The 17,500-nt window shown below is 39.4% G+C and overlaps 1 protein-coding gene across 2 annotated transcripts in view; it reads left to right on the top strand.

The window, feature by feature from the left end:
* Positions 1-17,500, top strand: part of LOC123510773 (43 kDa receptor-associated protein of the synapse homolog) — a 95,271-nt gene that overhangs the window by 60,331 nt on the left and 17,440 nt on the right. Inside the window, exons 3-4 of one of the 2 annotated variants that reach the window (XM_045266140.1) lie at positions 4,645-4,707; positions 17,283-17,500. The exon at positions 17,283-17,500 is cut by the window's right edge and continues 116 nt beyond it. In XM_045266140.1, coding sequence (XP_045122075.1) covers positions 4,645-4,707; positions 17,283-17,500 — 281 coding nt within the window. The remainder of the gene's footprint in view (positions 1-4,644; positions 4,708-17,282) is intronic. The other variant, XM_045266141.1, reaches the window with a different exon arrangement.

Here is a 17,500-nt window from a genome sequence, read left to right as displayed (position 1 = left end):
TTTTTGCTTCTTGTGTCTTGTATTGCTTTCTGTTGCGTCATTTAATCTGAATCTCTTTTTTTGCCGTTTTTTCTTCATATTCAACAGTGTTTTATAAAGGTGTTTCAAAGATTGTCCTTCATGAAACACCTCTTCTTGTTGTGTTCGAGGTCTGTATTTCTTTCTATCGCTTCTCATTATTTTATTTTTTATCTCCTTTTGTTGTATATCTCTGTCTTCACCTCCAATACAGTGTTGATTTGAGGGTTTTTCAAAGATTGTCCCTCCTGAAACACCTCTTCTTGTTGTGTTCGAGGTCTGTATTTCTTTCTATCGTTTCTCATTATTTTATTTCTATCTCCTTTTATTGCATCTCTCTCTTACTTCACCTCCAATACAGCGTTAATTCAAAGCCTCTAAAATTCCAAGCTTTCATCAACTTCTTCCCTCCTTGCAGTTTTCTTGAGGTCATGTTGTTTCTTGTGTCTTCTGTTATGGTTCTTGTATAATTTTTCTTACTGCCTTTCCTTGTCTCTTTATCCAGTTGGTTTGTAAAGGACTCAGGTTGTCACGGTTTCATTTATTCCTCTTTGTCTTACTTGATACATTATTGTTTTCTAGTTTTCTTCATCTAAATATAGTTTTTATTTATTTTTTAGAAGTCTGTCTTTTTTTATTTAATTTGATTTGTTTCCAGGATTTCTGTTACAAGTCTATTTTCTTCAGATGATTTTTCAAACTGATTTTTTTTTTTTTTTATTATTTTGGTGGTTTAAAAAAAATATTTGATGCACTTTTGTTTCCAGCATTTTCATTACAAGACTTTGCTTCATTGTGCTAATTTCTCAAACGATTCTGTTTATCTAATTACTTTTTCTTTGTGAAGTTTATCTAATTTTTTTTCCTTTATTTCATTTGATGTAGTTTTGCTTCCCACATTCTCATTACAACACCTATTGTTTTCCATTTTTCCCCATCGTAATATAATTTTCTGTGTGTTTTATTCTAGTTCGTCTCCTTGTTCTTGTTCTTCCTTTTTTTTTTTTGCTACTGATTTCTCAAACGACTACTTTTTCCTTTTTTTTTTTGTGAAGTTTACCTATTTTTTTCTTCATTTCCATTAAAAATTTTTACTTCATTCTGCTTCTTTCTCAAACGACTGTGTTTATTTATTTATTAATTTTTTTTTTGTAGTGAAGTTTATCTATTTTTTTTTTCTCTTTATTTTTTATTTGATGTAGTTTTGTTTCCCACATTCCCATGACAACATCTATTTTCTATTTTTCGCCATCGTAATATCCTTTTCTGTGTGTTTTATTGCAGTTAGTTTCTTTGTTCTTGTTCTCTCTTCTTTCTATTGATTTCTCAGACAATTTTTCTTTTCTTTCTTTATTTTTCTTTATTTTTAGTGAAGTTTCATTTGATGCAGTTTTGTCTCCCACATCTCCATTACAAGGCCTTACTTTATTTTGCTGATTTCCTAAACGACTGTCTTTATCTATCTATTTATTCATTTAATTGTAAAGTTGATCTATTTTTCTCTATTTCTTTACACACACTCTTGTCCTCCACATTTCCGTTACAAGGCTTTACTTTGTTGTGCAGTTTTTCTCGCTCGTTTCCTGAATTTCCTTAACACTGCATCTTATTTTTATTTATTTATTTTTATACCATGTTTGACACACTTCCGGCACGCAGTAATGTGAGGCGCGGCAAGCATCCTCCATTAGACGCCCATGAAATCTGGCAACCGCTCCCTCAAGAGTAAATGGAATGCGGCAATCTCTCTCTCTCTCTCTCTCTCTTTGTGTAGATTTAATAAGCTGTACCAAATTTACTCTCTCGTTAGACTTCAGGAAATTGGCAAAGGGTCTCGTGAAATGTGTTATGTGCAAACCATTAATATAGGCCTTGTAAATTGTGTCTAGGCTTCTCAATAGGCCTATATAAAATTGACACTCATTTTCTACACCCTAAAAAAACAGTAAAATATGAAAATAATAAAAGGACAAGATAAATTTTGGATCGACATTTACATATCCTGCCCTGCCTTAGCATAAATTCAATTGCCACACTGCCTAAGGCCTATATTTCCTCAATTTCATACAAATACGTTCACAGCATGTTGAGATATCTTGCCAGCGTACACACACACACACACACACACACACACACACACACACACACACACACACACACACACACACACACACACGGCTCAATACATAACCCCCGGTAAGGAAAATGGTAATATCACGATAATTTCATATTAATAACATTACGAATTACTTCTTCTAAAATTCAATCCATCAATACAGTTTAATATCAGTACCCGGTAATATTTAGTAGTAGTAGTAGTAGTAGTAGTAGTAGTAGTAGTAGTAGTAGTAGTAGTAGTAGTAGTAGTAGTAGTAGTAGTACAAGTAAAAGGTAATAAAAATAGTAAAACGTATCTAAGATGTTTTCAAATCAATGAGAGAGAGAGAGAGAGAGAGAGAGAGAGAGAGAGAGAGAGAGAGAGAGAGAGAGAGAGAGAGAGAGAGAGAGAAACACGTGACTTAGACAACAGGAGAGGTTTTGAAAGAAGATGGAAGAGGAGAGAGAGAGAGAGAGAGAGAGAGAGAGAGAGAGAGAGAGAGAGAGAGAGAGAGAGAGAGAGAGAGAGAGAGAGAGAGAGAGAGAACGTCTTGTCCAAGGAAAGCGCTAATGGTGGACCCATTTTGATATTAATGTGGAGGTTGAGGAAAGAGAAAGAGAGCGTGAAGAGAGAGAGAGAGAGAGAGAGAGAGAGAGAGAGAGAGAGAGAGAGAGAGAGAGAGAGAGAGAGAGAGAGAGAGAGAGAGAGAGAGAGAGAGAGAGAGAGAGAGAGAGAGAGAGAGAGAGAGAGAGAGAGCAATGAAGTCAGGAATAAAAGAGAGGAAGAGAATGAAAGAGGAGAATGAGAGGGACAAGTGGGAGGAGAGGATATTAGTAAAGTTATGAATAATGTAAGAGAGAGAGAGAGAGAGAGAGAGAGAGAGAGAGAGAGAGAGAGAGAGAGAGAGAGAGAGAGAGAGAGAGAGAGAGAGAGAGAGAGAGAGAGAGATTAAACACTCATCTTCGTCATTCAATTCATTAACCTACACACACACACACACACACATCATGTACTCGTGTGTGTGTGTGTGTGTGTGTGTGTGTGTGTGTGTGTGTGTGTGTGTGTGTGTGTGTGTGTGTGTGTGTGTGTGCGTGCTTCGTATTTACCTACATGTGTACACCTACCCCTTCCCTCCTTAACCCTCTCCCCCTCCACGCAAACACACAGGCATCATTTACATCCACTTTAATTGTGTGTACGTCACTAAACCATCGTGTGTACCTAACGCCGCACACACACACACACACACACACACACACACACACACAGCCCCTAATGTGTGTACACGGTTTTACGCACATCTAACTGTCTCCTGTGTACACAACGCTGTCTCTAACTTTTCCGTTTTCTTTTTCATTTTTTGTTTTTTTGGTTGGGGGACTAAATGAATAGGTAAATAAATACAAAAGGCTGGTTTTCCTACCTGGTGCTAAGTACAGATGGGTAAATAGGTGTAGTAGTAATAGGTAATATAGGGGAGAAGGGGAAAAATATTGTAGATAACCTAACCTAACCTAACCTAACCTAACTTAACCTAACCTTACCCAAACCCAACCCAACCTAACCTAACCTTATCCAACCTATCCTAATCTAACCTAGCCTAACCTAACCAACCTAACTTAACCTTACCTTACCCAATCTAACTTTATCCACCTATTCTAACTTAACCTAACCTAACCTTATCCAACCTATCCTAACCTAACCTAGCATGGGGAACGAAAGGGAGGAAAAGAAATTAAAGGAATGGGAGAAATATATTAACATTTTTCTTTCTTTCATTCTTTTTTTCTTAATTCCTATTCTTGTTATTTTTCTGTTTACTTTGTTTTCTGTTTTGTTTTGTTGTATTATTATTTTTTCTTACTTTATCTCTAGTCTTTCTTATTTATTTGTTTATTTATTTATTTTGCTGCATAGATGACCACGTGTGTCTGTATGAGTGAGGGACGAAGGAAGAAGAAAAAGGACGAAGAAAAATTAAAGAGAAAACAAATTAAATATCAACAAAAACAAGCTTCTTATAACGCAACACAAACAAACACATGAAGGAAAGACAAACGTGCAATAAAAACACAATTCCTTGACGCAGCAACAGAAATGACAAAGAAAATGAAGGATAGAAACTAGAGGAATGAAAACACACCCAAAAAAACATCTCGTCACAAGGAAAAAGACGAGAAAAGGAAGAGAAAATATAGAGAATAAAAAAAAAACACAAAAAAATTGGATAAAAATACATTATAACATACATAAAGAAATAAAGAATAAAATGAAAAGGATAGAAAACGCACAAAAAAACTGAGAAAAATACAATATTATCACAACACATAGAGCAAGAAAAGATAATGAAAAGACACACACACACACACACACAGAAAGAGACAGGGACAAAGAATGATACAGACAGACAGACACACACACACACACACACACACACACACACACACACACACACACACACACACACACACACACACACACACACACACACAGCCGCCCCTCCCCAGCCCTCATTTCGCTACTTTTAGGTATCTCGGCCGTAATGGGGGCAAGCGACTTTTTGCCTTCAAGATCGACCATCAGTATCCCTGGTGAGTGGCCTTCCCTTCCCACCCTTCCCCTTCCACGTCCCCTGCCCCTGACACCTCCTTCCCTGTCCCTGTCTCCCCATCCCCTGCCATTCCCCATTCACTGTATCTAGTTCAAGTACCTTTTCTCCATTTCCCTGTCTCTCCAGCCCCTGCCATACCCCTTCCTCCATTTCACTGTCTCCTGAACCCCTGTCATTCTCTTCCTACAATTCCCCTTCCACGTCACTTGCCCCTGCCATCCTCCCTTCACTATCTCTCCAAGCCCTGCCATTCTCCCTTCTTGTCCCTGCCATGCCATTCCACTGCCTTGTCTTTCTAATTCCTCACCACCTCCTTTCCTCCTCCCCCCTGTTTCTCCAACCCCTGCCATTCCCTTCCTCCACTTCCCTGCATCTCTAAACCCTGCCATTCACTTCCTCCACTTCCCTGCATCTCTAAACCTGTCATTCACTTCCTCCACTTCCCTGCCTCTCTAAACCCTGTCATTCCCTTCCTTAACTTCCCTGTCTCTCTAAACCCTGCCATTACCTTCCTCAACTTCCCTGTTCCTCAAACCGTCCCTTCCCTTTCTTCCTCTTCCTTGTCTCTCCATTCCCCTGCCACCTCCTTTCCTCCCATTCCTTGTCTCTCTAACCCCTGCCATTTACTTCCTCCCTTTCCCTGCCTCAGTGCCTCCCCAATCCCCTACCATCTCCCTTCCACTTCCCTGTCTCTTTAACCACCTACTACCTCCCTTCCCTCCACTTCCTTGCCTCTCCAACCCCTGCCAATCTCTCCTCCACTTTCCTCCCTCCCACAAACCCCTGCCAAAAGCTCCCATCCCTGCCATCTCAACCCTGCCCACATCTCACTTCACTTCCGTCTCCACAAGCCCCTAATACCTCCTTTCTTCCGCCTCCCTGCCTCTCCAACCCCTGCCACCACCCCTGCCACTGCCTCCTATACCCTCCGGCAGAATCCGTTCAACTATTCCTTCCCCCATTTCACTTCCTGCATCCTTCCTAGATTTTCTCCAGCGTTTTTCCTCCTTATCCTACTTCCAGACCAGGTTCCTTCACATATCCTTCTTTCGTTTATTTTAATTTTTTTTCCTTCATACTTTTTAATTCTTGTATCCTACTTCTTTATCCTATTTTTTTTATCCGATTCCTTCACACATCCTTCTTCTCGTAATTTTTTTTTTTTTTAAGTTTGTGTTGTTTCCTCCATCCTTCTAAATTCTTGTAATATCCTTCCTTTTCCTATTTTCAGATCAATATCCTTCACACATCCTTCTTTGGCATCCTTTTTATCCTTTAGTATGTTTGTTTGTTTTTTTTCGTTTATTTCCAAGTTTGTTTCATTTCCTTCATTCTTCTAAATTCTTATAATATCCTTCCTTTTCCTATTTTCAGATCAGTATCCTTCACACATCCTTACTTATCCTTCTCCAATATCATTTTTTTCCCGTCCATTTCTTATTTTGTTTAATTTCCTTCATCCTTCTAAATTCTTGTAACCTCCTTGCTTATCCTATTCTCAGTATCCTTCGCACATCCTTTTTTAGTATTTTTTTTTAGTCGTGTTTGAGCCCGTTTCACTTCATTCATCCTTCTAAAATCCTCTCCCAGCTTTCTTCCTCCATCTTCCTTCAATATCCTTCACTCCTAACCAAGTCCATTTCATCTCCAGTATCCTTCATCCTTCTAGATTCCTGTAGCGTTCTTCCTTATCCTACTTTCGGCCTCCCTCTGCTTTCTTCCTTCACCTTCCTTCAATATCCTTCACTCCTCCAGTCTCACTTTTCAGCATCCTTCTATGTAGTATCCTTTAAAAATTCTCCCTTTTATCCTATTTTTCACCCTCACCCATGTTCTTTCATATAATTCTCGTCAATATCCTTCAATTCTTCACCAATCCTCCTTAAATGGCCTTCATCCTTCTCAATATCCTAGGATGACACTCTAATCCTATTTTTTCTATCAACCCTCGTCCTTCTTCATCCTTTTCCCACAATACTCCTCAATCCTTCTACACCATCCTTCTCACAGTATCCTTCATCCTTTCCTATATCCTTGACCTTCTTCTTTCAGCCTACACTATCCTTACACATCTTATATTCATCCAGCAAATTTCTTATCCTTCTTCGACTATTATCCTCATCCTTAGCTATCCTACGTCCCCTTAGAAAGATCCTTAAACATCCTTCCTTCCACTATCTAGATATCCTTCACCTCCTTCAGTCTCAGCAAGCATCCTTTATCCCCTCCCAGTCCTTATTGCATCCATCCTTCTTATCTCATCCTCACCTCTTAGCCTCCTTCAGCCTTCTCCCGCCTCCTCCATCTCCTCCTAACCTCGCAAAGCCTTCCCTCCTCCTCCTCCTCCTCCTCCTCCTCTTCTCTCCATTGGAAAAATCGCCTCCTCTCCTCCACTTTCCCTCCTTCTCCTTGATTTCCTCCTCCTTCCTCAGTCTCCTTTCACTTCCCTTCCTTCTCTTCAAACTTCATTTATCTCCTTCCTTTATTTTCCTGTTTTGTCTTGTTTTTTCCTCTTTTTCCTTCCTTTCCTTGCTCTTCTGTTCTGGCTTTCCCTTTTCCCTCCTTATCTCAAACCATCTCTCCTCGTTTTCCTCCTGTTTTCATCTTATTTACAGCTTCTCTCCCTTATCTTCATCTCTCCCTCTCTCTCTCTCCTTACATAAACTATCCTTCTTTTCTTCTCTTCCTTATTCATGTTATTCGTCCCTTCTCTTCCTTCCTCTTCATCTTATCTTTCTATCTTTCTACTTTCTCCTCTCCTTCTCCTTTCATAAACTTTCATTTCTTCTTCTCTTCTCCTTTTCGTGGCATTACATTGTCCTTCTCTCTTTCTCTCTCTCTCTCTCTCTCTCTTCTTCATCCTATTATTATTCCACCTCTTCACTTTATACATCCTTACAAATTCCTCCTCCTCCTCTTCTTCCTCTTCCTCTTCCTCTCATCTTCTTCCAGCCTCTTCTCTCCAGATATCCGAGCATTCTCTTCTTTTCCTCCTCTCCTTACATCTCCTCCCTCTTCTTCCTCTCCTGTCATCCCAGCATCCTTTCCTCGTCCTCTTACCTCTTCCCTTCCCTTCCTCCTCTCCTTTACCTCCTCGTCCCTCCACCACTAAACGTTTGTCACTTGTTTTTGACGTTTAATCCCTGGCTTCAGTCATGCGCATCTCGACAGTCATCGTGTTTGGAAATGCTTATGTCTATGTGGTATTATTATTTGTACTTTTTTCCATTATTAAACTGATTTTTTTTTTATGTATAATTTTTTCATAATTGAGGCGGGCCTGAAAGAAGCTCTACTGGCATTATTCATACGTGTTTATTATGCTTAGTAGGTGGAGTGCATACCTAGCTAATCATTATGCTTGATGAGTGGGTATACATAGATGCTTATTTTTCATAACCTGTATATACATAACTTTTTTTTTTAATCATACATATGCATAGCTTGCCTGGCTGATGGAGGTATACAGAGAGGAGACGCAGCCGTTGTATTGACTCACTATCCTTAATGAGTGGCTGTGGCTTATAGACATGTGTGTTACTTGTTATCCTGACTGAGTGGCGCGGTGTTTGCACGGCCTGAGCTTTTTTTTTATCCATGGTGAGTGGCCGCGCCTTGACATGCTGGCGGTGGGAGAATTGAGGTGCTGTGAGATGGTAAGTATGTCACAGCAGATCATGTAGTGTTGGTGCTGCGGTGCTGTGGTGGCGCTGTAAAGAATGGCTTGCATGGACGCACATCACAGAATAATTACTTTTTTCCATCCTACAGAATTGAGGCCACTGTGAAATTAGGCCTATGGGGAGCTATATTAAAAAGAGAATAGATATATTTTTCCTGGTTATAGAATCGAATCTTGTTTTTTCCATCCTACAGAATTGAGGCCACTGTGAAATTAGGCCTATGGGGAGCTATATTAAAAAGAGAATAGATATATTTTTCCAGCTTATAGAATCGAGTCTTGTTTTTTTCATCCTACAGAATTGAGCCCACTGTGAAATTAGGCCTATGGGGAGCTATGTTAACCCCTTCAGTACCATGACACGTCTTCATATTCATTCTGGTTACTATTTGGTGATTTGATACAGCTTCAGAAATTCCTGTGAGAGATTAAAATGGTGAAGACTGTGGACCATTAACCTTCTGACCTCCATAGACCCTTGCTAGCGTAAATAAAATCGTCTAATCATACCCAAAACTCATGGTAAAAATGTGTCACAGTACTGAAGGAGTTAAAGAGAGGCTAGATATATTTTTCCAGGTTATAGAGTCGAGACCTGTTTTTCTATCCTACACATTTACTCAGCGTGGAATTAGATCTATGGAATTACAGGGAGACATATTACAGAGAATACATTTGTCTTCCCAGGTTATAGAATTGAATTTAATGTGAAAATGTTAGTTACGTAGGGTGATGTCCCAGGTGTTGATGTGCTGTCATTATTCTAGTTATCCTACAGAATCAAGCCCCGTGTGGAATTAGATCTATGAGGTAATAGAGAGATATGTGAGAGAGGGAATTCATTTGTTTTTCAGGTTATAGAATCGAATCTTGTTTTTCTATCCTACAGAATTGAGCCCAGTGTGGAATTAGTTAAATGGAGTTACAGGGAGACACGTTACAGAGAATTAAATCTATGAGGTTATGTGGAGATATGTGAGAGAGGGAATTCATTTGTTTTTCAGGTTATAGAATCGAATCTTATTTTTCTATCCTACATAATTTAGGTTCTATGGGATTATAGGGAGATATATTAAAGAGAGAATAGATTTTTTTTATTTCCCAGATTATAGAATTGAGTTTAATGTGAAAATGTGAGTTATATAGGGTGATGTGCAAGGTGTTAGTAAGGTGTAATTAATTGATAGCTTGTTTACGCCTGGTCTTGCTAAAACACCACTCTTAGCTCTGATTCTTTTAACGGAGTGTAGAGAACGTTATACAGGTTTTGAAGTGAATAGTTTGTCAATAGTCGAGTAAAAAATAGACTATCATTGAGGTTTTGTCATGGATAGTTTGTCAATAGTCGAGGAAATGAAGACTATATTTATTTTTTTTGTCATGGATAGTTTTCAATAGTCGAGTAAAGAAAGACTGGCATTGAAGTTTTGTCATGGATAGTTTGTCAATAGTCAGTAAACAAAGACAATCATTGAGCTTTTGTTAAGGATAGTTTGTCAATAGTCAGTAAACAAAGACTATCATTGAGGTTTTGTTAAGGATAGTTTACCAATAGCCAGCAAAAGCAGACTATCATTAGGCAAACCCCCATAAGAGCCAGGCTGATCCTCTCTGTTTGGGTAGCTTTCCTTCATGTATTCTGTTTCCTTAACGGGATAACTAAACAATGCCGAGTGTTTGAGTGAATTCCTCTCTTGGCATTGTTATTGATACATTCACGGGGTTACTTTTATTGATGTTTTTAAATGTCTTGCTTTTATACGGGATAACTTAAAAATGGTGGATGTTTATGTATGTTTATTATTATTATTATTATTGTGGCGCTTCTACGGGGTTAGTAAACAATGACAGACGTTGATGTTATATTCATTCAAACTATTTTCCTTTTCGTATACGTGGATGTTGACTTTATCTTATCTCTTTGTCTGCTTCTCAACGGGATCACTAAAGGTTGTTGTATGTTCCTTTTATTCTTTCTATACTTCACGGGATCATTTTAAACTATCAATGTTGGTCTACTTCACCTCAATCAGATGTTGTTTCTTTCGTTTCCTTCACCACGCGATCACTAAATGTCTGAATGCTCACCTGTCTGTCTTTAAAGAGATCATTAAGAGGTCTGAGGCTCCAAAAACCGCATTAACAAACAGTTCTCGGTCTTGTCTTGATTTTTAACAGGTTGTGGTGGAAGTGACAAGAGTTTCCAGGTGTGTTTTCGTGATGTTATTGATAGATTAACGAGAATTCTACGCTCTCAACACCCTCCGGTTTACGTGACATGGTTTCCAAAGGTGTTTTCGTGACGGTGGTGATAGCCTTTCCAGGACTATGCTTTTAACGGGCTCTAATGGAAGTTATAGGAGTTATCGAGGGTGTTTCGTCATCCCGGTGATATGTTAACAAGGAATCTACACATATAACGAACTATAGTGAAGGTTATGGGAGGGGTTTCATGATTCTGGTGATAATATAAGGGTTTCAAGCTTTTAGAGAGGTGAAGTGCAAGTTACAGGGAATTTCAAGGGATGCTATAGCTATTTCAAAGATCAATAAGTTTTTGAGGGATTTAAAGGATGTCTCTAGTGGTAAGATAGGAAGGATTCTAGGTTTTTAAGGGAGTGAAGAGGAAGATATTGGAATTTGATTTTTAAGGGTGTTATTGTTATTTCAAAGATTGTTTCCTGTATTTTTTTGGTTTGAAGGATATTTATAGTGATAAGATATGAAGAATTAGAAGCTTTTAAGGGGTAAAGAGGAAGTTACAGGAATTTTCAAGGGTGTTATTATTATGTCAGTGATTGTTTCCTGTATTTTTGGGTTTAAAGGATGTTTCTAGTGATAAGATAAGAAGGGTTCTAATCTTCTAAAGGAGTGAAAAGCAAGTTACAGGGATGTTCAAGGGTGTTATTGTTATTTCAGTGCCTGTCTAATGTCTTTTTTTTTTTTTTAATATAGAGGATGTTTCTAGTGATAAGATAAGATACGAATTCTAAGCCTTTAAGGGAGTGAAGAGCAAGTTACAGGAATTTTCAAAGGTGTTATTGTCAATTTAGCGATTGTTTACCAAGTTCCTTTTTTTTATTTAGAGAATGTTTCTTTCTCTAGTAAATATTTCAACAAAGGTTCTGCACCATCGAAGAGAAAAACACCTAAGAAAACACAAGAAACCAACTCAAATGACACTGAAAACATTTGTGATGAAGGAACGAGACATTGCAAAACACCACCAAGTTAAGAAAAGATCCTGACTCACTCACGAAACCAAATTAACTCACTCCCATGACATTTTGGGCTGAAGTTGGTAATTATTGGTGTCAAGATTTAGTGGCGAGTATCGTGCAAGGCTGTTACCCTCGGGGACAGACGCGCCATTGGGAGCTGCCACAAGTCACAAAGTTCTGGGTCGCTTTGTCAGCTGGTGGGGTTACACATGTGGCTTTAAGGAAACACTCGTACTGCCTCACACCAATACGAGTCTGGCAGCGGAATGACATGGTAGAAGTGGATACAAAAACTCCTTACTTAGATTTCTTTTATTGAAGAGGCCGAGGACTAAATTAATGAATGAATAAATAGATAAATAGACAAAAAATAGATAAAAATGAATAAATTAATAAAAAAAAAAGTTCCATTAAGGTGTGAATCCCAAATCTAAACATATTAATTCCTTTACAAAACACTTTTCTTTTTTTATCATGTAAGAAACAAAGAACAACAATAAAAGCTCTATTATATGTAAGACCGAGTGATAAAGAGCTAGACAAGTAAAGAAGAGGAAGAGTAGTAGTTAGAAGAGAGTCAGTAGAGCCAGGTCCTAAAGATGACGCTAATTAGGCAGGTTAAGAATTGTCCACATATTAGAATAACCAACTTTTAATAGAACCTGTTAAAAGATGGAAGAGGAAGAAGAGTGAAACGGGGATCAATAAAGCCAGGTGACAGTTATAAAGCACCTCAGAATTGCTCACATATTAAAATAACCAAAACAAACTGGAAGACTCTAATAACTTCCAGTAAAGCCTGTTAAAAGAAGGTACAAGAAAAGGTAAGAAGAATAAAGTTAGTAAAGCCAGGTCACAGTTATAAATCATCTTCAGAATTACCCACAAATTAAGATAACGAAAACACTCAGGAAGACTAATAACTTGTAGTACAACCTGTTAAAATAAGAACGAAGAAAAAAGAGTTAGAAGAATGAAGTCAGTAAATGAAGGTTCTAAAGGTGACACTTATAAGACAACTTCAGAATTGGCCACAAATTACAATAACGAAAACACTCAGGAAGACTAATAACTTGTAGTACAACCTGTTAAAATAATAAGGAAGAAAAAAGAGTTATAAGAATGAAAACAGTAAATGCAGGTTCTACAGGTGACACTTATAAGACAACTCCAGAATTGGCCACAAATTACAATAACGAAAACACTCAGGAAGACTCTAATAACTTCCATCAGAACCTGTTAAAATAATAAGGAAGAAAAAGAGTTATAAGAATGAAAACAGTAAATGCAGGTTCTAAAGGTGACACTTATAAGACAACTCCAGAATTGGCCACAAATTACAATAACGAAAACACTCAGGAAGACTAATAATTTCCATCAGAACCTGTTAAAATAATAAGGAAGATGATAGAGTTAGAAGAATGAAAACAGTAAATGCAGGTTCTAAAGGTGACACTTATAAGACAACTTCAGAATTGGCCACAAATTACAATAACGAAAACACTCAAGAAGACTCTAATAACTTGCAGTACAACCTGTTAAAACTTGTCACGATAAGAGCCTGGAACTTTAAAAATGCTCTCACTGTTCACCGGTGTTTTTTTCTTTTCATATTCTCATTCTTCTTTCATTTTTGTACTTTTTAACTATTTTTGTACATTATTATTAGTTGAAATGTTGATTGACGTAATAATTGCATAAAAAATAATGGTGAGTGGTTTTTTCTTTTCGTTTTCTTGTTTTCCTTTTAATTTTGTACTTTTTAATAGCTTTTGTACATAATTATTACTTGGAATCTTAATTGAATAAAATATAATAGTGAGTGTTGTTTTTTTTCTTTTCGTTTTCTCATTTTCCTTTATAATTTCGTACTTTTCACTTGTTTTTGTACTTAATTACCTGAATTGTTGATTGACGTAAAAATAAAAATAATGGTGAACGATTTTTTTTCCCGTTTTCTTTTGTTTCTCTTACTTTTTTTTACTTTTCAATTGTTTTTGTACTTAATTATCATTTGAATTCTTGACTGACGTAAAAATAAAAAATAATGGTGAGCGTTTTTCTTCCATTTCTTTTTTTTCTTTTACTTTTTTGTACTTTTCAATTGTTTTTGTACATAATTATTACTTGGAGTGTTGAGTGACGTATGACTTGTATAAAGAAGTAATGGTGAGCGATGGTTGGTCTTTTTTATCCCTTATTTTTTCTCTCCAAGTATCTGTTTAGTTCATTACCGGTACCTGAATACCTTGCAATAGTCACACGAGCGATGTTTATTCTTTTTATCCCTTTTTTCTCTCTCCAAGTATCTGTTTAGTTCATTACCGGTACCTGAATACCTTGCAATAGTCACACGCCGGTAAATAAACGAAGAAAAATGACGAAAAATAAGAATAATAAGAAAAATACTCGGTTTTTTTTTTCTTCCTTCTCTTTTTTTTCTGTTTACTTCACTGCAAGATGACTAAAAAGTGTTGGATGTTTGTGTTTCTCTCTCTCTCTCTCTCTCTCTCTCTCTCTCTCTCTCTCTCTCTCTCTCTCTCTCTTTACAACGGCATCACAAAACAATGCAAGGATGTTATGAAATATTTTGTGTTTCAATATTGTCTCTCTTTTAAACTCCAATATATGTGAAGTCACTGGCACTATTACTATTATTACTATTATTACTATTTTTACTATTATTACTATTATTATTATTATTATTATTATTATTGTCTGTTTCCATGTAAGATTTCAGGCGGTTATCTTGAGTGAGTGGCCCCGTGGCACGTTATCCTCGCTGAGTGGCCGCCCTTCACACTCCATTACAGCTAAATCCTTGGCTAACCTAACTTGACCTGACCTGACCCCATCCCCTTCTCTCTCTCTCTCTCTCTCTCTCTCTCTCTCTCTCTCTGGCTATCTATTTATTTCTCAATCAATCTACCTATCAAACTATCAATTTATTTCTCTCTTAGTCACTCAGCATGTCAATTATTCTCTCTCTCTCTCTCTCTCTCTCTCTCTCTCTCTCTCTCTCTCTCTCTCTCTCTCATCTGTGTGAAAAACGATAATGTATATCTCTTCTCTCTCTCTCTCTCTCTCTCTCTCTCTCTCTCTCTTTTCACCGCTCAATAACCTTCTTTCCCTCGCTTTTCATTTCCCACACTCTATTATAATGTCCTCTCTCTCTCTCTCTCTCTCTCTCTCTCTCTCTCTCTCTCTCTCTCTCTCGTATTCTGTGACCGTCTCCCGCTCCTTTTTCCAGCCAGCCAATCCCCTTCCAGATCTGGCTCAGGAGAACACGCTGATTGGTCGACGAGACGTGACGTGGCAGCTGCTGATTGGCTCTCCTTTAGCCGATGCTCTCTTTTTTACGGGACAGGAGAGAGAAAGAGAGAGAGAAAGAAGAAGAAAGGAGGGATTGGTGCATCTTTTCCCGCGCTTTTCTTCCGTGTTCGATTCGCTGATTCTGTTGGTTTTGTGGGTTCGTTCGTTGGTGGGTTGGTGGGTTGGTGGGGTAGTGGGTTGGTGGGGCAGTGGGTTGGTGGGGCAGTGGGTTGGTTACGTCATCAATGGTAATGCATATAAACACGAGGGAGAAAGTGAGGTTTAAAAGGCAATTTTCCACTTCAGGTCATCAGCGTCCCTTCAGGAAATTGCACAACACTAAAACGCCGTCGGGAGGGTGAGAGGGAGAGGGAGAGAAAGGAGGGGAGAGGGAGACGGAGAGAAAGGCTAGGGAGGGGCGGTTGGGAGAGGGAAAATAGCAATATGCGTGAAATATGTAAAAATAAAAAATGTAGGGAAAAAAAAGCAGACATGAAAACATACATAAGATGACTGGCTGAGAGAGAGAGAGAGAGAGAGAGAGAGAGAGAGAGAGAGAGAGAGAGAGAGAGAGAGAGAGAGAGAGAGAGAGAGAGAGAGAGAGAGAGAGAGAGAGAGAGAGGCACACGACACACACTTATCTTACTTTCCCTTCCCAGGTGAAGTAGTAGTGGTGGTGGTGGTGGTGGTTGAAGCACGTACCCGAAACACACGTAGCCACACCACTAACTCTCACCACTAATTCTCTAACTCCCTTAAGACTTACCCTCTTCTGAGAAACACGCGTCTTGTCTTCAGTAAACACGAGGAGGAGGAGGAGGAGGAGGAGGAGGAGGAGGAGGAGGAGGAGGAGGAGGAGGAGGAGGAGGAGGAGGAGGAAGGAAGGAACCATCACGGGCCGCTGGTCACTAGAATGTAGATAAGGATGAGAGAGAGAGAGAGAGAGAGAGAGAGAGAGAGAGAGAGAGAGAGAGAGAGAGAGAGAGAGAGAGAGAGAGAGAGAGAGAGAGTAAAGGGATGGAGCAAAAGGCATACAAATAAATGAGGAGGAGGAGGAGGAGGAGGAGGAGGAGGAGGAGGAGGAGGAGGAGGAGGAGGAGGAGGAGGAGGAGGAGGAGGAGGATGGAAGAGAAGATGGTGGTGGAAGGCCTTTTATAATTAAGGTGTTCTTGTTTCCAAAGAGTAAAGGAAAAGTAAGAATCTCCCCCATCCTCCTCCTCCTCCTCCTCCTCCTCCTCCTCCAGCTCAAGTAATGTTGGGTCACGCGCCAATTAAAACTTGCAGGTTAAGTTCAGGTGATCTTTGTAAGGCTTTGGTGTTAGTGGCGGTGGCGGCGGCGGCAAAAGAGGAGGAGGAGGAGGAGGAGGAGGAGGAGGAGGAGGAGGAGGAGGAGGAGGAGGAGGAGGAGGAGGTGGCGGCGGTGGTGGTGGTGGCGAACACTAACTTTCAGGCTTTTTCAGCGACAAAGGTACGCCTGAATGACTGAATGAGAGAGAGAGAGAGAGAGAGAGAGAGAGAGAGAGAGAGAGAATATATGCAGAAGTAAAACCAAGCGACACACACACACACACACACACACACACACACACACACACACACACACACACACACACACACAGGAGGAGGAGGAGGAGGAGGAGGAAGAGGAAGAGGAAGAGGAAGAGGAAGAGGAGGAGGAGGAGGAGGAGGAGGAGGAGGAGGAGGAGGAGGAGGAGGAGGAGGAGGATATTAGTAAGGTTTGTGATCGTCTGTGAGGTTTTAGGGTAATGGGATGGGAAGGGAAGGGAAGGGAAGGGAAGGGAAGGAAGGGAAGGAAGAGAAGAGGAAAGGAAGGAAGGAAAGGGAAAAAGTGATGGTAATTTATGGTAATGTCTTTCCTAATTTCCTTACATGGGCATGATTTTCTTTCCTGCATGTGCATGGTCTACTTGTTGCACTGTTAGGAAGGCAGTAGTAGTAGTAGTAGTAGTAGTAGTAGTAGTAGTAGTAGTAGTAGTAGTAGTAGTAGGTGGTGATGGTGGCTGTGTTTTATTTCTATTGTTACTGTTCTTATTTTTGTCATGTGATGATGTTAACGATTGTTTAATAATAATAATAATAATAATAATAATAATAATAATAATAATAATAATAATAATAATAATGATAATTTCCAGCAATGACGTTAAAGTAACTGTTCTTTCCTTTCTTTTCCGAACTACCACTACTACTACCACTACTATCACTACTACTACTACTACTACTACTACTTCTACTACTACCACTACTACTACTCTACCCTATAAGAATATATCACCCCATCAAATCAACTAACACTATTTTTCCCTCCCGCCCACTCAGCGTCGTGCTCAGCCTCCTGTCCGCCCACTGTTCCCGCGACGCCCACCCGTTCACCCCGCCCACCCCTCCGCCCAACCATGGGAGCCCCAATGGCACCCCCGCCGCCCCCGCCCGTCTCCACACATACCAACGATCATCCTCACATGGGCAGTATGAGCGGGTTGGGCGGGAGCATGGTGGGCGGGCTGAGCGGGCTGGGCGGGGGCGGGTTCCAGTGT

This window comes from Portunus trituberculatus, chromosome 30 (genome assembly GCF_017591435.1).
Source record: "Portunus trituberculatus isolate SZX2019 chromosome 30, ASM1759143v1, whole genome shotgun sequence".
NCBI lineage: Eukaryota > Metazoa > Arthropoda > Malacostraca > Decapoda > Portunidae > Portunus > Portunus trituberculatus.
The sequence above is the reverse complement of the archived record's forward strand: the minus strand, read 5'-3'. Positions and strand labels throughout refer to the sequence as shown.